At 41.3% G+C, this 23,960-nt stretch overlaps 1 protein-coding gene and 1 long non-coding RNA gene across 2 annotated transcripts in view; one reads left to right on the top strand and one right to left on the bottom strand.

Annotated features, from left to right (window-relative positions):
- Positions 1-22,961, top strand: part of LOC145458580 (bone morphogenetic protein 1-like) — a 35,867-nt gene extending 12,906 nt beyond the window's left edge. Inside the window, exons 5-22 of the mRNA XM_080336991.1 lie at positions 234-351; positions 1,727-1,905; positions 1,974-2,081; positions 2,935-3,057; positions 8,958-9,108; positions 12,021-12,100; positions 12,160-12,263; positions 12,805-12,957; positions 13,023-13,176; positions 14,148-14,304; positions 14,931-15,102; positions 16,511-16,667; positions 18,205-18,354; positions 19,103-19,230; positions 20,183-20,396; positions 22,040-22,194; positions 22,274-22,369; positions 22,429-22,961. Of these exons, the coding sequence (XP_080193117.1) occupies positions 234-351; positions 1,727-1,905; positions 1,974-2,081; positions 2,935-3,057; positions 8,958-9,108; positions 12,021-12,100; positions 12,160-12,263; positions 12,805-12,957; positions 13,023-13,176; positions 14,148-14,304; positions 14,931-15,102; positions 16,511-16,667; positions 18,205-18,354; positions 19,103-19,230; positions 20,183-20,396; positions 22,040-22,194; positions 22,274-22,369; positions 22,429-22,584 (2,555 nt within the window). The 3' untranslated portion in view covers positions 22,585-22,961. The remainder of the gene's footprint in view (positions 1-233; positions 352-1,726; positions 1,906-1,973; positions 2,082-2,934; positions 3,058-8,957; positions 9,109-12,020; positions 12,101-12,159; positions 12,264-12,804; positions 12,958-13,022; positions 13,177-14,147; positions 14,305-14,930; positions 15,103-16,510; positions 16,668-18,204; positions 18,355-19,102; positions 19,231-20,182; positions 20,397-22,039; positions 22,195-22,273; positions 22,370-22,428) is intronic.
- LOC145458594 (uncharacterized) lies at positions 10,021-11,136 on the bottom strand. Its single transcript, XR_013921165.1, has 2 exons — positions 10,582-11,136; positions 10,021-10,546 (listed from the first exon to the last, which is right to left on the bottom strand). It is a non-coding gene; the product is annotated as an uncharacterized LOC145458594 (long non-coding RNA).
- Positions 22,962-23,960: the final 999 nt, after the last annotated feature.

The following is a 23,960-nucleotide window of genomic DNA, read 5'->3' as shown; positions in this document are numbered from 1 at the left end:
AGGGTATATGCATGCACTGATTGAATGACATGCAAAAAATGAGTTGAACAATTCAAATTAACGCAGCCACTAATCCCGTTTTGACTTTAATTAACGCTAACTGATGTAAAGCACCTGGTAACAAGCCATATCTTCAATTACCCCGGGTATCCGCAGACCCAAACGTCTCATTATGGCATGGCTGCGAGCCTATATTGTCTGGTTTCTTGTCATATTTGTTTATCTCTACCCAGGATCGCAAAGGGCGATGTTCAAGCAAGCTATGAGACACTGGGAAGAGCATACGTGTTTGACTTTCATCGAGCGGACCTCAGAGGACGCTTACATCATATTCACTTACAGACCTTGCGGGTAAGATTTTACAAAGTGGGATAATAAGCGGGTTGGGGGATAAACACAAAACACCTGTCATTTATCCACATTCAAGGTGGGATTTTAGTATACTCGAATTTTCATCTTCGGATAATATCCCTTAAGGCGACTCTATGACCGGATAAGGATTCTAATAAATAGGCGCTATTCACAGTCCCGGCACTCAAAAGAACTTATATTCGTTTGGCTCTATTATATATATGCAAGTTCCAGGTGCGAGTGATTTGATTAAGAATTACAATCGGTGTAACAAAGAGCTGAATGATAGTGACATAACACGAGTTGAGAACCATCCCGCACCACCCAAGATGCTGACGGGTAATTATACGCGGAATCAATGATTTAGTCCCAGCCGCGGGCATTTCAATGTGTAAACGTGCATTTACCCACAATATAACGGTTGTGAGTAGCTAGATTGGTTACTGCTCAGTTAGCCTACTTCCAGAGGAGGTCAGTAACGAAGTGCTTCTACGTTTTCGGACTACTCAAGTAGGTTTTACCTATACGTACACTATAGTTTATTACGCATTTTTGTTTTAAAGAGATTCTTGGAGGTACAGAACTTCAATATAAATTGAATAGTTTATTCATATTGAAATGAACCCGAATGTTTTCGGCTAACACTCGTCAAGGGTAATCGTCAGCGATTAGCACAGAATTGGAATAAACATTGTATATCAACAATCGTATCACAAATATTACGTCACCGGCATGAAATTTCGAATAATCGGCAAGGAGAGAGCGCTTAAGCTCAATGTACTATTTTTAAATGGTACACAAACTCCTTCAGTAGGCACAGGCTTGATTGGCGTAATATAAATGTCTACTCCAAGGCTACATCCATTAGTTCCTAACAGTTTTTCATTCAAATCGAATTACTTTTACACAGTAAAAAGTTTTTTTCAGATATGTTTCCAAATCCGTTTATGAGTGAAATCGTCGTAACAACTGGTCGAAATACCTTCCGGAATTGTAGCGTTATTGGAAATCGCTATACGGAGTATGAAAATACGTAAATCGCTATACCTCCTGTAATTTAGCAGAAACACATAACGTTACTTTTCCGGTACTTGAGTATACCCACAATGGCAACTTTGACCATCCCTGGTTATATCACGAATGGGACGATATTTTCATCGATTTTCTCCAACACATATACTGAACTGCAATTCGTAATAACAAAAATTCATACTAAATAAGGCGGTTTGCTCTCACATGATTTGTGTGAAGTTTAGAGTCAGCATTGATATAACTATATGGTTCGCAAGCTTTCGATTAGCCTACGCATTGACGCTGAGATTTTCATGATTAACGCTACTATTTTCACTGCATACCCGATACTGTTCATTTTTAGGTGTTGTTCGTACGTTGGCCGCAGAGGGGGCGGGCCGCAAGCGATTTCGATCGGTAAAAATTGCGATAAATTTGGTATCGTAGTACACGAGCTCGGCCATGTCATCGGCTTCTGGCACGAGCATACGAGACCCGATCGGGACGACCATATCGAAATCATCTACAAAAATATTCAAGAAGGTATAATTGACAGGCAATTTTGAGTTAATTGACTCTCGTTTTGAGCTACGTTTTTTACGTGCCTGCAGGTCAGGAATATAATTTTGAGAAGATGGATTCAAGCGAAATTAACTCCTTGGGAGAGTCTTATGACTTCTATTCAATTATGCATTACGCTCGGAACACATTCAGCAAAGGTATGCAAACTATTGCAGTGTTAACATAGTACACATAGAGCTGTCTGAGTCTGGAACGGCTCACAACAATATTATACTCCCAATCGTGACATGGCAAGACAATGCGCCCATGCTGTCACCTTCAATTTCGATTTCTATGTGACTTCCAGAGGTGCTCAAACTAGTCATCGTTGGTTCTCAAGTAGAAGCAGGAGTAGCATCGTAAATTGCTGATCAAGTACAAGAAAAAGCAGCGAGTTCCAACGCATGCCTTAACTATACTTCAAGTGGTAGTAGAAAAAAAGTATTAGTAGTACTGAAGTATTTAATTTGAAAAGTATATTCGGTCGAGGAATCGCGTACTTTTAGCAGTCAACCGGAGGTGACTACTTTTGAAATTTCAGCATGTATCTATGCGACTAAGACTCAAAATAACTTGTGATAACACAGATTATCGAAAGTAAATTCAGTTATCGCGGCAAAGGGGATATTTAGCCCTATTACGTTGGCAATGTCACTCATAAAGGTGATAAAAACGTACCTCAAAACTATTTTCAACTTTCTACAAACATTTCAAGTCCTAAAAGTAAGTAATTTTGACTAAAAATGGTCAATTAGAAGTGGAAGTAATCTAAGACAACACGTTCTGAGTATGTAGGCGAAACCAACCAGAGTACTTCGAAAAAGTAGATATACGTCGTTTACCGGCCTCCTGTGATGACGTCACACACTACATTCCCTATTTTCCTTGAATTCAATGAAATCGACACTCACTCCAGCATTGTTGGCCTATCAAGGTGTAGGCGTCATAGTCGGACCACCCACCTTGCGGCAGTCTGACATTATTCCTTTATTCAATGCTGTTTCTCAAAAGGTATGTTCCTCGACACGATACGGCCGCGGGCGGATTCGGAAGGCCACAGGCCGGCCATCGGACAGCGTACGAGACTGAGCGAAGGCGACGTGAGACAGGCTAAGAAATTGTATCGATGTCGAAGTAGGTACATCGCCTCGCGTTCATTCCATAGTAGCTTGGTAGTAGTAGTCGTCGAGGACGAAATGTTGAGTCATTCAAGAGTTTCGACAATTGAAATATGTCCGTTTTGGCTGATATTATTTGGTCTAATGAAAATATGTACCAGTATCAAATAAGAGTCTTACCCCCGGGCCTTCAATAACAATAAGTTATCGTAAGACCCGTTCTGACCATATAGCGTACTATAGCTACAATCGTGTCAAACACAAACGCAAGATCGAAGAGGGTCACTGTTCGAGGCCACTTTAATGAGTTTTAAACTGAAACAAATGCATGGCAAGAATGCTGTTACAAGATATATATATGCCTACGCATGTCTTTTCTCTCCGTCATGCGCCTGTGCTGTGGTAAGGAGAATGGAATTGGTTTGTGGTGTTCACTAAGTTCACCCCAAGCATCACATAGAATACTGTTCCAAGTCGTTCTCGTTAAGGTGGGGAACCATATCAATGATCATTGATTATATTTTATCATTACTGATGTGATTTGACACATTTTGATCGTGATCGTTACTTCGCTTAAGGAATGTAGACTGTAGACATGTGGTAATCAGCATTTAGCGTACACGGTTACCATTTTTGTGGCTCTAATTCCGGATACTCGTTAGCGCCCACTAGCGGATTCCAAAATGAGTTATGAGCACATTGTCTGTCGATATGACGTCACAATAGCAAAGCTTTGCCTTTAGACCAGAGGTGGTCACGATCCCGTTCAGGACTATGTGGTTGTGTGTTGTAACCGCTAACGAGGATCGAAACCGTATTTTTTCAGCCCCCTCCCGCCCAAATAAACACTGATCTTGGTGGGCCCACCATAAGGTAATCGATGCAGCTTCTAGGGAGATTGCTGTATGCATCTGGTCGTTAAATTTTTTCAATGAATTTTGTCAATATTGGTTCTACCATATATTACTGTATAGTTTCGATCCTCTCTCCGCTCACATGATCAGAGTTAGCAGTAGAGCTGGTAGAGTATGATGACTTCTAAAATACAGGGAGCGTAATTCTACATGTACAATGTACATCGTTATGTCATGTTCAGGTCACACCGATAAGATTATTTACTAGCCTAATGCCGCTGCCCACCACTGAGCTATAAAAACACCACACATCCGGTGGTTTTCCACTTTTTATGGTCGCGACTTCATTTCCAATTTGAAAATGTTTCGTGGCCCAGCTCAAAATTTGATAAGGTGATTACTAAAAAAATGCTAACAGCTTTGCCCAGACTTACTCACTGCCTATTTTGGAAGCTTATTACGTTCAACATCTTCACGAACTCCAGAATAAAGGCAAATGACCCCCAGGTTTAGAACGACTATCTTTGAATAAATGCATTTAAACGACCATAACCGACTCTAGGAACATACCGTTCTCCTCGAATTGCGATCACAATTAGAATTATTTCAGTAAATCAAGGTTACTTTTATTAATATTGATTGCAGTTTCTGTGAGGGCGGTAGTCTCCATATTAAAATCAATGTATGTTATACTTAATCACGCGCGGCGCGAAGAAAAGCATCAAGTATAGCATAAATCTACCCAAAAATAATGTAGTTTATGTGAATTTACTTAAAAATTATGAGCCCACTTCAAGCCTTCAAAATTTCGGACATTTAGGCATATTTTCGAATTTCCTCCCGGACGAAGATTTAACAGTGAAATTCCTTACATGTCCGGGAAATTCCGGACGCATGGCAACCCTAACTTACCGGAACTTAGCCGTGTGACTCGTTAATTTCGAAGGACCAAAGGCTGACTTCTATGGTTTCGGCAAACGGTATTTAGATATTTAAGCTAGCTCAGGGATTTATCCCTGGATCCGCACAGACACCTATCCATAAATATATATTTCGCCCTAATAGTTGCTGTATTTATAGTTGTATACTCCTGGCATGAGCGTATTTAATATTTTTTCAGTATAATATTATTAAATCTATACCCAGTTCCGAAATTTCGACTCAGCTTTCAGTAAGAATCAAATCCGGTTAAAATTCAGCAATAATATTCTAATCCGTCCAAGGACAAGGTCATGCTAAATGCTTATCTTTATAGTGTACTCCCGTCAGATTTTATAGGTTGGCGCGTATATTTTGGATAGTAGGATAACGTTTCAAGAATTAGTTGCTGCTGCAGTCTTCGATATCGATCAGTATCAGTGTCAGTATCAGATTAATAATAATTTCATCGTTTCAAAACACCACAAGAGTGGGATACACTGAAAAGATAGGAAGGTGTCGGAACGACTTGAAGTATAGTCTTTGAAATCGGACACCCACCTGTGCTCAGGAGATGTAAATATAAGGCATGCACCACACTGGATGGAAAGACATAAGTGATAACTAGGGCGATTTTTTTACCTAAAAACTGAAAGATTTTGACCTAAAAAGTCTGAATTTTGACATTTTTTTACCTTAAAAAACTAAATTTCGACCAAATTTTGACCTAACATATGCAAATTAGGTGTTTTCCCAAATAATGTTAGAATTGTACTACTTATCCCCATTTATGGTTCGAATTGTCTGTCCTTACGAAGTAGCTAGCCCTGAAAGAACTTTTCCGACTCAATATAACAGTAAAATTTTTACATGACAAAATAATATTTTAACAAAATCTGGCCCTATGATGAATTCCAATAGTTACATGAGGTATTATGGTGAAAATAATTAAAATTTGTTGTAGTACAACGAAAGATACTTTCCTACATTCTCTGGTAGAAAGTGTCTGTCCTTACTAAGCAGCTTGCCAAGAATGGAGATGTGGCGAGATAGCGTAGTGGTGTAATCCACAGCTACAACACCAACGATTTGTGGGTTCTGGTCCGACCGAGGTCGACTCCAGAATTCCTATATAAGAGTTGGAGGTTTATCTAGGTTCCTCCTCACCATCTCATCCGCGAAAGCGGTGTCTTACGAAAAGCCTAGAAGTTGGCCTTGCTACAAGTCGGCAGATACGCAGCAGATACGGAATCGAAAATAAGGAGTGTTGGCCTGGTGCAAATGACAATCGTAGTCGACAAACACCATGAATATATAAACAAAAACAAGAAGAATGGAGAAAGAACGTTCAACTGTAGCAGCAGTTGGCTGACTACACTGAAGTTGTGCGTGCGTTCACTGCTGGTGACACACCGTGTTGCTTCATTCTGACAATGGTTTGCAACCATCCACGCAGTCTTGGTTCACTTAGGATATTGCGGTACCTTGAGCATAACACCATGTCGACCTATTTATTTCATTTGACTGTTTATGATTCACAATGAGCAGACAATGGGCCGTCTACAACGGTAGACCTATAAACAGGGTTGCCACCGACAAAGACCCAAAAATAAGGACAGTCGAAAAATTAGATTAGCATGAAAAAACGTTTTTGAACATACTTTGTATTTTTATGAGCCGTGACATATTCGCCAGAAACAATCTGCTCCAGCAACTCCTTGTTATTAGAAAGTGCTTCATGGATCTCACGAGAGCTCAGGTCTAGATTTACTTTTACTCAGGAACGAAACAGCACTTCGTCAACCCCCCTTTCTAAATAAACGTTGGCGCAAGTGCAATATAATTTGGAAAAATTTATCAATGATTAACAGCTTACTTACTTTTTAACCAATGTGTCGATTGCATTGCGCCTTTTCTCACTACGCAATAAATGCTGCCTTCCCCACAACTTGAGCTTATTCTGCCCTAGACCAAACAGCAGGAACCGAGTACTATTGTTTACTGCTAAAATGACGTCCGCCGTGGTAGCTTGTTACAGACGAAACCACTCACGGGCACGGCCCGAGCTATGTCACCACTTAGAAGTAAAATTTTATAGCGTGAACGTCACAAGAGTTCCTTTCCTTTATGATGTCATAGAATCTCGACGCAAAAGCAGAATTTATGAATATTATGCAACACAAATGCCAGAGAAAAACGATCAAAGTTCTGTAGTGGTTGATAATAAGACAAAATAAGGACGCAAGTCGAAAATAAGGACATTTCTTAGAAATAAGGACGGTTGAGTTTTCTAAGACGTGATCCTTCAAAATAAGGACAAATCTTATAAATAAGGACGGTGTGGCAACCCTGCCTATAAAGTAGGCTACAAGCTGTAAAATGTCAAACGATAAGTTCACCGACTGCGCAAAATCTACTATACAAATGAAATGCAGGTTGCAAAAAAATATTGTCTTTGTAAACAATTTTGACATTTTTTGACCTAACGTTACAATTTTGACCTTATTTTGACTTTTTTTGACATGTCAAAAAAAATCGCCCTAATGATAACATAAAACGACTAGTGATGACAATGAATGTGGCATGATCGTAACTTTCACCAAAATCATCGAAGTGTTATTTCATCGGCTATACGTTTTCGATGCGTGCTTTGCTCCAGAGAGCCGATCCAAATTTATTTTATAACTTCACGACTTCTATATAGTCACCGGTTTTATAGCGATATTGACTCCGTATCGTCCGTGTGTATGTGACTCATTCTACAAAATGTAAACATCTTCACAGGTCATGTTACGTCAAACATAACTGCAAATCATCTACGTATATACAGCTATATATAATGTGACTGCTTTGTCTTTGATGATCGATGCGCATCTATTGCTCATCATATCGCCGTAGTGCCCCTCGCCGAGACTTCCACTGATTCATGGCGAGATACAATCTAATTGGGCGATGCGCTGCCAATCTCGCGATGGAGTGCTTGATATTAGTCACGTGCGAGCCGTCCAAAACATTCTAATAGGCCACTTGATCCATTGCGTGTAGTCATGTAGTTGTGGGGATTACTAGGGTCTGTTACGCGCTCACTAGATTGAGTGTGATGTATCCCATGTATGTTTTGAGAATTCGTAATACCGCCCATGGTCCCCGATATTTCTTACGAAATGTATGTCGGGCGTTATACGAATAAACCACAGTAGAGCGAATCAATTTTAATCAAAATTGCGCATTTCTGATGGATTGTCGACTGTCGTATAGACGAAGAAGCAAAAGCTTACTGGATATATATGTATGCTCACAATGCGCGCGAAGCTCATAATCGCAAAAATGTTCGCAATAAGCCTACACGTTGTTGAGTCCAAAGCTTTGATGCACTATACATACAGCTACTGTTACCTTGTATGCGGGGGTGAGATGTACTTGATAGTCTTTGTAGATATATTTGCATGCGACACAATAGCATTTAACACTTGAGCAATTGGTTAAAGTTTGATTCAATTCAATGTATTGCTAAAAAGTTCATAATTTCAATACACCACAAGACTTGGATACAATGAAGACAGGAATGTGTCGAAACGATTTGTAGTAGTCTTCGAAATCAGACACCCACATGGCCTAGGCGATGTTAAAAAAGGAGGCATGCACACTGAATGAAAAGTAAAAGAAGATAATATAATAGGACAGGTGACAACAAAAAGACGGCATGTGTCGGAAGCCGAGATCGATATGTCAGGTCGCGGTCCAGTAAACTAGAGGGCTAACTAGTATTGATTCAGTACAAATTGTTTGCATTTCGACTTGAATGTGGACATGCTCGATGACTGTCGGATATCCGACGTGATACTGTTCCACAAATAAGGTCCGGCATATTTGATAAAGCGATGATCTTTTTTGTCTACAAAATGGTAGGTGGACGCGCTTTTGTCTTACTTATGCACTTTTGATACCGAGGTACAGAAGTTATTGAAGTTTTCGGGGCAGTTAGAGTTGGGTTAGGGTTTGGGTAACAGTTACTTCCTGGGTTAGCGTCAGTGTTGGGGTAATAAACTCACATGCTCAAGTGTCGCATTGTCAACTGTCGTTTTTCATTGTGTCGCACGCTTCAATATCGGGACATCGCATTTGATATTATTCCCTTTTGCAGGTTGCGGTCACACGTTGCAATCGACGTCTGGAAATTTCACGTCGCCGAATTTTCCGCGCCAATACCCGAAATCGATTTGCGAATGGAGGATAAGCGTAACGCCAGGCGAAAAGATCGTCGTCAACATCACGTCGATCGATATATACAACCCGTAACGCAACTGCTTAGTAGGGTTGGGCACAATGATTCGTGTACTACTGTACTAGTAGTGATTCCAGTAGTGAGAGAAAAGTTTCGAGTTCTGAAATGATACGACGCTTTTCAATAAGAGCTATATCATAGTGTCATATATGGTGTGGACACAAACAAATGTCACGGCTCAGTGAAATTGGTCTACGTCACCCTTTCCATTTGGTTAAAGGCAATTTGACGGTAATTTTAGACCGGTTTGCCGAGCGCGAAATTTGATAAAACGGATCAATCGCAAGCTACCGCGGTACTGATTGCGAAACTATAAATTTTATTCTGCTCGTCGTCCTGGAGCCAGACTTGTACAAACTACTGGATTTTCAAAAACCACAACTAGAACTAGAACTAGAACTACTCAATTTTCAAAATCCGCAACTACGACTAGAACTAGAACTACTCAATTTTCAAAATCCGCAACTACGACTAGAACTAGAACTACTCAATTTTTGAAATCCGCAACTACGACTAGAACTAGAACTACTCAATTTTCAAAATCCGCAACTACAACTAGAACTAGAACTACTGAAAAAATCGTTAGTTAGCTGACCATCAACTAACTAAATGTTTGGTTTGTACAAGTCTGCTGTCTGAGTAGCTTTATTGGTAGTCGTACAGATTACAACACACATATATATATATATGGTATGCACATATTGCACACATGTGATGGACTTTTGTTTTGTGACCCACTGAAAATTAGGGTTTCTCCGAAGGCTTGTAGATTAGCGTAGGACAGACCTGGGCATTTTACGGCCCGCGGGCCGAATTCAGACCATACGTGGGAAGTGAGGAGAAATTTTGAAGAAAAATAAAATCTGTCCCAGAAGACCCTACTTTATGTTGATTTACGAAGTAATTTGGATTCACCTTCGAGCTTCTTCCATTTTGAAAACTTTTGTTCCACTGTTTGCAAGAAACACGATTATGATAATGCACATCAAATCATTCAGCGAGCCATGAAAAATCATCTTGCGTGCCCCTTTTGGCACGCGTGCCAGGGGTAGCCGATCCCTGGCGTATTCTATATTCATTATAAGGTCGACACAACATGGGCTAGTTAAAGTCGGGATTAAGACATAAGCACACATTCATTCGGCTGAAGCTGCGAGAAGACGAATTCGGAAAACCTGCCAGCCAAATTACCAAAACAACAGGACGATTTTACCAATAAGCGACACACCGTTCGAGATAGTGACCAAGCTGTAACATCCCATATATTTTGGTGTCTTTTAGAAGGACGTTTCTATGGGTTGGTGTGATTGAAAAGAGTTAACAATGTTTCTTGTTTACCATTCTTTTGAATAATTACGTAGGATAAATATTATATTTGTACTTTGACTCTAAATTCCTAATTGCCTAATAGTAACACATCCACCCAGAAGCTTGTGTTAACCACGTAACTCATTGCTTTCAATTTATAAATTATTAGAAATACATACACCGCCTAATACAGTGCAAACTTTTGACTTAGCTAGCCAACGTATTTGCTGCCTGTCATTCTCAGAAAATAGTTGCCCATCTATGGGTTCCCAAGTCATTAAAGGTTCAGAACCGTACAGAACTGGATTTCATTCTCTTACTTAACACAGTAATTGTGATTTTCTCGGAAATATCAGACATTGAATCGACATTTCAAAACAACTGGGTTTCGAGTTTGTAATGGGAGAGATTCCGACCCCAAAAAGTCACCTGCTGGCTAGGCCACTGTTTGCCGAGCGAGCAATGGCTGCACAGTGCACATTGTGCACACACATCATTCAACAGAACACCGGCATCTCAATTCGCCCAAAACCACGACACATGTTTTCTAGTTGTTCGGCAACTAATATTTTTTTCAAATGTGCAACTAGAACTAGAACTAGAACTACCCGATTTTCAAAATCCGCAACTACGACTAGAACTAGAACTACTCAATTTTCAAAATCCGCAACTACGACTAGAACTAGAACTACTCAATTTTCAAAATCCGCAACTACATCAACTAACTAAATATTTAGTTTGTGCAAGTCTGCCTGGAGCCCTACCAAAATAAGCCTCGAATGTTGCATTGTAACGGGTTTGGTTTGGTATCGTGACGCAACTATGCCGGCTGGGAGCAGGTGAGAAGCAGCGCAAACCGCAAGCATATTGGCCATTGTTGGTCATATTGAGTGATACGCTATAGAATGTAAACGTGGAATGGCAGCGACCGATTTTGCAGCTTCGTTCCGCTTCACTGAAGCTTTACTCAGACTTATTTTACGGCAGCTACTGTAGGATTTATGGCAATCCAAAAGTTGTCTTCCTGAGCTCAGAACTTACTGAATCTGGTATTGATCGAAAGCTACTGTCACACTGAATCCGAAAATGTAAATGAAAATATGATCAGGCACTGGGCCGCTTAGAATTCGCCCTTCAAGTCTGAATTATCGGCATTGTCCGAACAATCGAAGAGCCGCAATGGGTCATTGTTGTGGTCATTGTTTTGCGTTCATCCGATTGTTCTGAACAATGCAGATTTTAGATGTTGAGGGTGATTTATCATCTAAGTCCGGAGCCTGATCGTATTTTGATTGATATTTTCGGAATCAGTGCAACAGTAGCTTTCGATCAAGACCAGATTCAGTAAGTTCTGAGCTCTGGAAGACAACTTTTGGATTGCCATAAATCCTACAGTAGCTGCCGTAAAATAAGTCTGAGTAAAGCTTCAGTCAAGCGGAACGAAGCTGCAAAATCGGTCGCTGCCATTCCATGTTTACATTCTATAGATACGCGAATACTCCGCTCATCTCGAAGCATAATTCGGAATCGAATCGCTACAGTACTCGAGTTTGCCCAACCCCACTGATTCACAGTCAATGGATGCATTTTGCTAACATTATTTGTTATCACCAGAACTAGACCGACCGCGAACTACTGCCTTTATGACTTCGTGGAAATTAGAGATGGTCACTGGAGGGGATCTCCGCTGCTTGGTACGATGAAATCGTGTGTGTAGATTTCTGTTGAATGCAATGACCTTTACGAATTCCAGGACGCTTCTGCGGCACCGATCCTCCGGCCACGATTACGTCTAGCGACAGTAGGATGTGGATCAAGTTTCGGGGTTACTACAGAGGTGGCGGTTTTGCTTTACGGGTTAGTGGCAGTCAATATCGCTGTTTTCTCGCTTTCCCGAATGCTATGACGTAACGCAACAGTGTCAACAACGTGATAAGCGCATCACATACGTATGGATACGGTACATATATATACGCGGTCTCTGGAGCACTGAGTAAATAAGTGATTGACACATGATTAATCTCTTTTGCTTTGACGTGATTGTGACATTATAGGGAACCGATTAGCAGTGTAGCTATCCATTTCCAACTTTGAGTGAGCGAACTCCACGTCCATTTTTCCGTATTATATTCAGATGTGGTGGTGGTTCTGGCTAGTAACAAAGTACTTCTACGTAACGGTTTTCAGTTTTTTAGGCAGACTTATTCTACATTTTTATATAATAAATAGAAACTTTCTTCTCCTGTAGCAATGCAGCTACTGGTTGGAATTGAACCAAATTTGGCGTGTAGGCTTAAATTAGGTAACCTAACAATTTTATCAAGTAGCCAGTACGATTTGAGGAAAAAAAGTCATTTTTGAAGACCCCGACTGTACAATGTACATTTGTTTTATTCAGTACGACGCGATATGCGGCGGCACCATCACCAAAGACAAGGGTCAAATCGAAAGCCCAAATTACCCCGAGGACTACAGACCTACCAAAGTCTGCATATGGAAAGTGATCGTGGAGGAAGGATACCGCGTGGGGCTGTCTTTCGATGCCTTCGAAGTAAGCATACACCAGTCCGAATAGGTATCAAATAAATCCAAGGTGCGACTCCGTGTCTACGTAAGGTTGAAAGACACGACACTTGCTCGTACGATTACTTGGAGGTTAGGAACGGACAGGAAGAAGATTCGCCGCTGATCGGACGATTTTGCGGATACGAGAAACCGGGCGACGTGGAGTCGTCATCCAACGCTTTGTGGATAAAGTTCGTGTCGGACGGTATGTTTAAAAATTTTCAAATATGCTCACTAGTAAAAGAAACTCTCGGAGGTACAGAGCTTCAGCATATAATTGGATAATATATTCATATTGAAATAAACCCGACTATTTTAGGCTGACGCTCGTCAGGTTGCTGACTGTTAGGCTACCCATCACAAGTGTGACAAGTGACAAGATGCTGACCATTACCCGTCACAAGTGTCAATCGAAAATGTTCGGGTTTACTTCAATATGAATATAGTATTTAATTGTACACTCAAAAAACTCTATAATAACCGCCACAGCGAGATATAGAAAATGGGAATAAAGCCATATTTTCGATTCCTGGTGACTTCGCAACAACATATGACCAGTGCTGGTCAGTGACGAAGTACTTCTACTTTTTCAGAGTACTTGCATTACTTACTCGGAAGGTTATGTTTCAGACTACTTCCGATCCTACTAAATAGTTAGTTGGGGGAAACCAATTACTTTTTACAGTTTTTAAGTAGAAAGCAGTTTTGGGATAAGTTTGTGTCACTTTCACGAGTGAAATCGTTACAAGAATCGCCTGAAATAGCTCCTGTGTCACATTAACTGAATATATTTTCGAAGATTCTTTCTATTTGTAGTACCATCAGTCATAGTCTCGGAGATACATCTTGTAATGACGACGGTAGCCATACTTTCGAGTAACTATGCTAAAATTATGCGACCCCTGTGCCAGATCCACTTTTTGAAAGTATTGCCTGAGTAATATGTAGACCATTTATTGTCTACTTCCGCTTGAATTAGTTTTGACATGTTTTGGAACCGAGAAGAAAGTCATAGCGTTACTGCTACTTCTACTTGAGTATTGCCGATGGCTACCTTTACCTCTGCATATGACGTCAGAATTCTACAATAAAAAATGGCGTTGCGGATGGCCTCTTGTCCCGTTCGCTATGAGCCTGTCAGGATTAGCCTCAATATCTTATCTATCTTAATGCTAGGCTCGGTCAACAAAGCCGGGTTCGCGGCGAAGTTCTTCAAAGAAACGGACGAATGCGCGGATGAACGCAACGGAGGATGCGAGCAAAGATGTGTAAACACGCTGGGAAGCTTCAAATGCGAATGTAATCCCGGATACGAGTTGAACGAGGATGGCCGGTAAGTATAGCCCTACGTAATTCGCGCTTTTTTACCGAACAATTTTCTGAACTGCAAATATGACGGAATCGGCCAGGTCTACCAACCAGCTAATCGTACAGAAGTGCTGACTGCATTTAATTCTTCAATTGGTGAACATTAATGAACAATCCGCGCTATACCAGTAATTACAATGATGCCACGTTCACTGTGATTTCCCACGGCAGATCAGTAAATTAAACAATCCCGATTTAGGCCCACAGAAGTAGTTCCTTTGCAATCTTAAAACTGTTCATTCATATTCACTGCTGTGTGTCTGTCCAAGGTTTTTCCATGTATAGGATAAATTGATTCTCGTGACTCGTTGCTATGACTCCGCATAGTTACCGGTACAAGGGGACTTCGCCTGGTGTGATTTTTCGTAAATTACATGGTTGCGTGATACTTTTGCCAAATTGGTTTTAGTTTTTGAATATCTATTTATGTGCTTGTTATTGTGTCGTTAACTCTTGATAAGGGACGCACGGAAAGTCTTCGAGTGAATAAATTATACTTCAATGAATGTGGTCCGGAAAACAATATGCAAGTTTAGAACCAACAGTCACCTTTTTGAATTATCTTCACGTAAACGTACATCCTACCTTCAGAACCTGCGACGCTGCTTGTGGCGGATACGTCACTAATCTGGACGGGTTCATCACGTCGCCGAACTACCCCAACGAGTACCCGACGAACAAGCAATGCGTGTGGCAAATCGTCGCGCCGCCACAGCATCGGATTTCGATTCACTTCGAGAAATTTGAACTTGAAGGAAACGAGGTCGGTACCGTGCTTAATCGGCGTGTTTAGAGTTGTATTGTATCGCCGTGACCCCGCGAGCTGTAATTTCGCAGTGATTCTGGTCGATGGCAGCTTTGCTAGCTTTCAGCGAATTTCTAGCGTTTACAGTTGGGAATTTCGCTTTGACAGTTGAGTTGTTGCATTCGCACACTGCAATACATATGATTAAGAACTTGGTAGCTTTCACGCCGTATTTAACGCCCAATTAATACTACCAAACACTCCAATATTTGTGATAGCTACCAATATCGTAATTTTATCTATATCGCCTGCTATCGGCTCAACGAAGTATATTATATAGATGTGATGTGGTTTTATAATATTTTCGAATCTACTCTTCAAATCGAAGTGCGTAATGTCCATTGCCCGTGGTGTAGCGTGAATAAAAGTTTGCATGGGTGTTTTTCAAATACTGACGCTACAAGTATGAATAGGGACGTAAGTAACCAAAAAGAATAACGTCTCGATGTTGGGATTATGGGAGCGTTTCGCCACGTCCCTATATAGACATCTCCCAATCCAATGTTCGTATCCGAAATCTACTCAAACCCGTTAAAAAACTCGCGTCGAAATTTCTCATTATTACGCATTACTTCATGTCCGAATCCGAGTCAGGCTTCTCAAGAATCGTGAATCAACATCTGATATGAAGACGACCCAAAGTCCTCAATAGGGTCCATCAAACACTAGGTGTCGCCAGACTTTGGGTGTTAACCGCCGTTGTTCCGAAGTTTTAATTCATCCTTTAACGAGCTCACGGTCCAAGTAGAACACGTTGTAGCCATTTTTACAGTCGGGAAAGCAGCCTACAGGTTTATGACAACGGTATCGCGTACGTAACAACTGCGGTTACCACCCAAAGTCTGGCGACACCTAGTGGTTTGATGGACCCTATTTCACGCGTCCAATTGTCCTTTTGAGCCTATATTTATATATGCTATGATTGAAGCAAGTGCGGCCTATTGTGCATTTCTCACTTGCAATCGTACCCTGTCTGAAAACGCCCGAGACCGTTTTACCTTTAATGTGATTCATTATCTACTTTTGCTGTAGAACATGATCTTATCTATTGGGGTCAGTTGCCCGCCCTTCCGTTCGCGTAGAAAAACTTCTATTGTCGTCACGGATTTTAACATTATCCGCGGTTTCCGATTAGTTTGTTTCGCAATTGACTGGAACGAAATGTTTACTCTGAACCTCAGCGCTGGCGTATCAATTACTACACCGCGAAGTTCAGATGGAAAACGTGTCTATGGTTTTGCACGGCCGTGCGCCTCGTGTATGCGGTGTCAACATATAAGTTTCCCCGAAGCGCGCGTGACTCGGTTTTGCTTTCGAGTGGAGCTACTTCAAATCGCTTGAAGCCGTCTTTCTTGTATTCCCGCAGGTCTGCAAGTATGACTACGTGGAAGTACGCAGCGGCTTGACCGAGGAATCGAAATTTCACGGTCGATTTTGCGGTATTGATCTTCCTCCTGTTGTACGATCCACTACTAATCAAGTACGGTTGACTTTCAAGTCCGACGACACTGTGTCGAAACGAGGTGAGAATAGGATTATGATAAGGAATTCTGTACAGTTGTTTGGGAATAATACATACTGTAACCCGAGGTGGTCAAAGTAGAAGGAATCGGAATGGGAAGTTCCTTGATGTTTTTGCGGCATATACACTGACTCATGAGATACATACGGACAATCTGCGCATATTAATACCATGAGTGCATAAAGTGCATATGCCGCTGGACAAGGAAGGTGCAGAAATAGCGTTGTAATATTTTCGAAGTCTTGCACCATCCCTCCATACTATCCCGGAATGCTGAACGCCAAGCGGGGAGCCAAGGATACCAGTTTTACTGATCAGGTCTTTGGTCTAACCTGCCCGGGGTTTGAACCCACGACCTACCGATCAAGTAGTCAGCATTGCTACTCAAGCAGAAGATATAAGTAGGAATTTATAAGACATGTCCAATCTACTGGTAGAAGTAGAAAATGAAGATCGAAACTGCGAGATGCATGAACGCGACTATATTCACAAAATGACAGATAACACTACAGATATACCGATTGGTAAAGTTTTGAAAAATATGATCTATTATCGTGGTTGGTACATAGGCTCCTTCGCCCATAGTCCCCATGACAATTCCACTCGCAAAACTGACGCAAGCGTATCTCAAAACGACTTTCTGCTTTACGAAATCGAAAACGTAATAAGTGAGTATAGTTTTGCATATAACCAGGGCGATTTTTTACCAAAAACGGAAGATTTTGACCTAAAAAATCAAAATTTTGACATTTTTCGACCTTATAAAACTTAATTTTGACCAAATCTTGACCTAACGTATGCAAATTAGGTGTTTTCCCACATAATGTTAGAATTGTACTACTTATCGTCATTTCTGGTTGGAACTGTCTGTCCTTACGAAGTAGTTTGGCCTGAAAAAACTTTTTTGACTCAAAAACTGACAAATTCTTACACGAAAAAACTTTATTTTAACGAAATCTGGTCCTATGAAGAATTCCAGTACTTACATCACGTATTATGGCGGAAATAATAAAAATGTGTTGTATAACGAAAGATACTTTCCTACATTCTCGGGTAGAAAGTGTAGCTTGCCAAGAATGGAGAAAGAACTTTCGACAGCAGCAGTACTGAAGTTGTGCGTAGGATATGTGGTGTACGTTGAGCATAACACCATGTCAACCTATTTGTTTTATTTGAATGTTTATGATTCACAATGAACAGACAATGGGTCGTCTACAACGGTAGGCCTATAAAGTAGGCTGCTAGCTGCAAAATGTCAAAGTTCACCGACAGTGCAAAATCTACGACTCAAACGAAATGCAGGTTGCAAAGAAATTTTGACTTTGTAAACGATTTTGACATTTGTTGACCTAACGCTATAATTTTGACAAAATTTTGACTTTTTTTGACATGTCAAAAAATCGCTGTACTAATAAATCAAGTTAAGTAGCAGTCGAAGTAATCGATCACCTGAGTAAGTAGAACAAATGGACAAAACAGTTGTAGTACTTTGGTATTGATCACCTCTGACATTTCCCTGATTGAGTTTTCTGCTACAGGTTTCAGAATCAAATTTCTCTCCGACAAAGACGAATGTGCAATAAACAACGGCGGATGCGAGCAGGAATGCACGAATACACTCGGTAGCTTCTATTGCCTCTGCAGAAATGGATTTGTCTTACACTCTGACAAGCTTGGATGCAAGGAAGGTAATGTCATAGTGTCCTAGTGTTACTCTACAATGCTCACTATAATGCTGCGTCATGCAGTGGAATTTAAGTTGAGTTGAGATCAGTTTATTAATAAATTCATGATTTCAAAAGACCACAAGATTGAATGAAAAGATAGGAAGGAGTCTAAACGACTTGACCACCCAACATGGCCTAGAACTTGTCAATAACAGGCTTGCACGCTGATGTAGAAAGTAACGCAACATAACATCAAAAGGATACGCGATGAAAATATGGTGTCTGTAGGCGAAATAGATATGTAGGATATTAGTCCAGTAGAAGTTGTAAAGTTTAGTATCATAATTGAACACTTTGCCAATAATCTATTTTGGGATCTCAAATGATATTGAATGCGTACATTTTGTTGTAGTGTTTCAGACTCAAGTTGGTGTGCAATCAAGCGTATATGCAACTGTGCATTTGCAATTACAGCTATTACACGAACACGAAGCCTTTGATATCACTCAACAGTTTCACAGTAAACAGCAATGAACAGTAATAAACACCGTGACTCGGACTCGGCCCGTTGCCCCCCTGACTTGGACTCGAACTTGACTAGGTTATGCATTGAAAATGACTCGACTTGACTCGAGTCAAAACTATAAAAGTCCAATTGACTTGTGACTCCGAACCTTGTGACTCGGTTACAACCCTGATCTTCATGTAGGACTTAACCGTCTCCGACCAATATATTGAGTATAGCCTGTGAAACGAGTTTTCATTTCAGCCGATTGCAAACACGAAATCCGCTCCGCCGTCGGGGAACTGACCAGTCCCAATTGGCCAAACAAATATCCGGCGAAAAAGGAATGCACATGGATGATTGCGACTACGCCCGGACACAGGGTTAAAGTGGTAAGCTACGCTTCACCTCGAACCAGAGGTGGTCAGCAATGTACCCTCTAAGCTGCGCACGGGCGCAAATGCGCAGTGCTGAGACATGGTCTCTGCGCACAGAAAATCTAAGTTGCGCACTAAAAATCCGAGGTGATGACCTTTTTATTAGTCGCTATACGCACTGTTGTCCAAGGGTCTGCGCAGTGAGTTGGTGATTGTGCGCAGACTCGTCAAAAATTAGAGGGAAAATTGGGCTGGTCAGTATAACGAAATACTACCTTCTCGGAGTACTCAAAGTTTTTCCTACTCGCATTTCTCACTCAAGGATTTTTGTAATAAGACTGCTTTCGCCTATACTTTACAACTTGTAAGGCAATCGGGAAAGGAGGACACTTTTATTGTACGATAAAAGTTAAATTACCGAAATTGATAACAGCATATTTTGATATCTTCACTGGAAATCTTGTAGTGTTGACTAAATAAACGGTCATCACTATGACTGTAGTCCCGTATCACCGGATATTTCTGTGGTGTTGACTAAAAGAAAACTCGACTACCGAATGACCCACTCGAACGGAGGACATATGGTAACCGTACCTTTATGTGTTAAAGCGTCATAAAAACTATAGGTGAAATGGCCCCCGTATCGCGGAACTGAAAGTATTTTCGAAATAAGCACCCAATTGTAGTCTTAGCCGCTAAGACGCACTTTGTGATTTCCGAATTAGAAACCACCTATCAATCGCTAAAATATGCGTTGAAACAACTTACTCGAGTAGGCTTACATTTCAGACTGTCGTTTTCTGCTTCAACTTGAAGTAGATTTCACATGTCTTGTAAATTATTCCTCTGTCTGTACCTGAGTAGAAATTTCGGCGTTACTTCTACTTCTGCTTGAATACCAACGCTGACTAATTTGACCACCCCTCCTCCGACCTCTGACAAACACAAACCCCGATGTCTGTACAAGGTTTTCAACGAATTCGACCTGGAACTGCAGCAGGAGTGCCTGTACGATCACGTTCAGTTATATGACGGAATCGATCCGGAGGCGCCGGTCCTGGGAAAATTTTGCGGCAACAGGCAGCCTGAAATGGTGGTCGCGTCCACCAACAAGCTGTTTGTAAAGTTTTATTCGGACGCGTCCGTTCAGCGGCGGGGCTTTTCGGCTACGCACAGCACAGGTAAGCGTCTGTGTTAGTGTATTAGACTGCGTCAAAGTCTTCATTTTCCAGAGGTGAACTAAAATAAAGTTAAGTTAATCCTAGTTTTGTGAAGTAAGAATTGTGATTGTAACGATTCTAGTCGAGTAGTGAGGGTCAATATTTTTGGGGAAGGAAAATATAGAAAATATATACTTCATTTCTTCCGTCTCATCTCAGCGCTTAAAACATGTTGGATAAGTCTACGAATATTAACGGAACGGCATTTCAAAGTGGTGATCGAGCCTCACAATGGTCTCAAAGCGCTACGAAATAGTCATGGCCCAGAAATAGGACAATATTTTCGATGATGTGTGACTGGCAATATCTCCCCCCCCCCCAATTTGAACGTTTGAAGTCTTTTTTACTGTTATAACGCCATAACATGTGACAATCGAAGACTCGACTCGAACCTTAGTAGGCTACTCAATACACCACAAGACTGGGATACAATGAAAGATAGGAAGGTGTCGAAACGACTTTGAGTAGTCTTCGAAACCAGACACCCACCTTGGCCTAGGCCAGGGGTGGCCAACCTTTTCAGCCAAAGGGCCACATTCGAATGACGAACTATTGCGCGGGCCACTAGCCGCGCGAAGCGCGAAAATTTTTTGAAGTTCATAGGTCAATAATATTGTCACTTTACTATATTGCGGGCCTGCTGTATATCGCTGGGCTCAGGTTGCAAGGACTGGACTATTCGGGGCCTGGACAGTGGACATATCGATATCGAAAGCTTCGACCAACATGCGCCAATCATTCTGTGCCTAGGTTTCATAGTCGACGGTCTTTCTGCGAGCGGAAACGCAAGGTCGCATATGTTGAACGACACTTTGTCTCGTAATCGCAAATATAGTTCGACTCAATCTGCTACATTAGGCGTTCTTTCATTTTCACAAAGGGGCAACAATATTAAAAGCAAGAAATCGAGTGACAACATGTTGCGCGAAGCGTGTAGAAAATTTTTACTTTTGAAAAATCTATCGCAAATTATTCTGCTTTATTGTAGTGTACGAAGATCTACCAAAATGTGACTGGCTCATGGATCTGCCAATGCGTCGGAACTGATATTTTATTCATCACATCTCAAATGTTGCGGCCAGACTAATCAAAATTTTTGGTTGGCCTTGCAAGTTCACAATCTGTGCAATCCATTTTTGATAATATTTGAAATTTCGGAAATTACCTCGCGGGCCACTCAAAACCTTCTCGCGGGCCACGGGTTGGCCGGCCTGGCCTAGGCGATGTAAAAAGGAGCCATGCACACTGAATGAAAAGTAAAAGAATATAATATAAAAGGACAGGCAACAAAAAAGGTGACATGTGTCGGAAGGCGAGATCGATATGGCAGTTCTTGGTCCGGTAAACCAGAGGGCTAACTAGTATTGTAGTTCAAAATTGCATGTATTTCGCATCGATCTGTTGTCGTTTAGTGAAAATGTTTATATTGCACCTGACCTGGAGATAGGCGTTTCTATTTCTACTTTTAAGTCATACATATGACTACTTCAACTTCAACCTCATCCACAGTTCAAAACGTCTCAAATTCCATGAAGTAGTGAACAGTCAGATGCAATTTGGGTATCAGCTCATCACGAGGCTCAACACTTTCAATTCAATTTCAGTCTGCGGAGGTAATCTCAGCGCGACATCTCATATGAAAGATCTGTATTCGCATCCGCAGTACGGCGACACCAACTACATCAGCGGACAAGACTGCGATTGGTTAATATCAACCCAAGACGGATCACCGGTTAAATTGCTTTTCTCCGCTTTTGAGGTACTCTACTCCAACTAGCGGAACCCGATAGTAATGCCTTTGCGATTGACCAGTTAGTGACGGTAGAATACTGGTTTAGGTGGAGGAAGAAGCCGATTGCAGTTATGATTTTCTAGAAGTTTACGACGGCAGGGATGATTCAGCGACACGTTTCGGCCGACATTGCGGGTTAAAGGTATGATCGATGTATAGTTACAAGCTACAATAGTAAAGCAAGTATAATATTTTGTTAAGGAAATCGAACCGATCTTATCAAACAGCGACGCTGTACTAATACGATTCCATTCCGACGACACCATCAATAAGAAGGGGTTTCACTTGAAATACACGGTCACCTCTTCTGTACAATCACAAGCCGCCCTTGAGGCTGCTCCGGACGCCAATGGATGATTTATCTTGGGAAGAACAGCACCCAAAACTATAAAGGTGGAAGTATTTGGAGGACACGAATGCTTCCTTCGTCGAAGGGCCGTCACTGCACTCATTGCGACTACACTGCCGATGTGTGATGATAGGACTTTGCGAGATGTACGGGGCAGATATATAGCTTGTACTTGCTTCTTGAGGAGGAATTTCTTCAACACTCATATGCTATTTTCACCAGTTCTTTCTACATATAGGCCTAGGCCGTACTAATATTGATGCGAGGAACGTGGACCAATTTTGACTGCCAATGACAAGTACAAGTTCCTTGTGACGAGTTGGTGATCGGTTCTATATGTATAGCGAGCCCGCAATAAATTAATTTTCGTCTCACAGATATGAAAGTCAATCTCCCAATCAAGGTGTAGTAGCCTCTACACGAGGGGGTAAGGGGTATACATGTGTATTAGGTAGCCTATCTCGTGAAAATGTCGCATCGCGTAAACGAGAGAGAGAAAAAGATATGATATTCTTTTTCGCCTGCACCATCGAGATGCTTCGACGACGCAGATGCGATACGACCTAGTCTGCACCCCCGTTTCTTCTCCTCCATGCTATCCGTGGTGGCTGAGCGTCTAGTAGAATGGTTGCGGATATACCGACTTTCGAGTTTTTGGTACGACCCGGCCGGGGATCGAACCCACTACCTACCGACCGAGAAGACGGACGCATCACCATTACACTACCTCGCTCCGTAACATCTTACACCTAACTATACTAGGGTTGCCATATGTCCAGAATTTCCCGGACATGTCCGGAATTTCAATGTTCAAACTGCGTCCGGGAGGAAATTCTAAAATATGCCTAAATGTTCGGAATTTTGAAGGCTTGAAGTAGGCTTATAATTTTTTCGTAAATCAACATTAAAACATTATTTTTGTGCATATTTATGCCACATGAAATTTTTCTTCGCGCTCCACGCGATTTAGTATCGCAAATCTTGATCGCAAAAACTGCGATAAAAATAAATAAAAATAACCTTCACTTACTGAAATAAGTATAATTGTAATCGCAATTAGGAGTCCGTTAAGGCCGTTTAAACGCTTTTTTCAAAGATTGTGGTTCTAATTACCTGGGGGTCGTTTGCCTTTATTCTGGGGTTCGCGAAGATGTTGAAAGTAATCAACTTCCAAAATAGGCCACGAGTAAGTCTGGGCAAAGGATGCTGACCCTTTTTTTAAATAATAATCAGCTCATCAAATGGGAAATGGAGTTGCGACCATAAAAGGTCGGGATCCACCGGATGTGTAGTTAAGTAGTATAGCTCAGTGGTGTGCACCGGCATTCGTCTGATAAATAATCTTATCGGTGTGACATGAGCATGACTTAACGATGTACATTGT

Source organism: Botryllus schlosseri, chromosome 16 (genome assembly GCF_051294905.1).
Source record: "Botryllus schlosseri isolate E-star chromosome 16, Bs_hap1, whole genome shotgun sequence".
Classification (NCBI taxonomy): Eukaryota; Metazoa; Chordata; class Ascidiacea; order Stolidobranchia; family Styelidae; genus Botryllus; species Botryllus schlosseri.
This window is presented reverse-complemented; position numbering and strand designations above follow the sequence as displayed.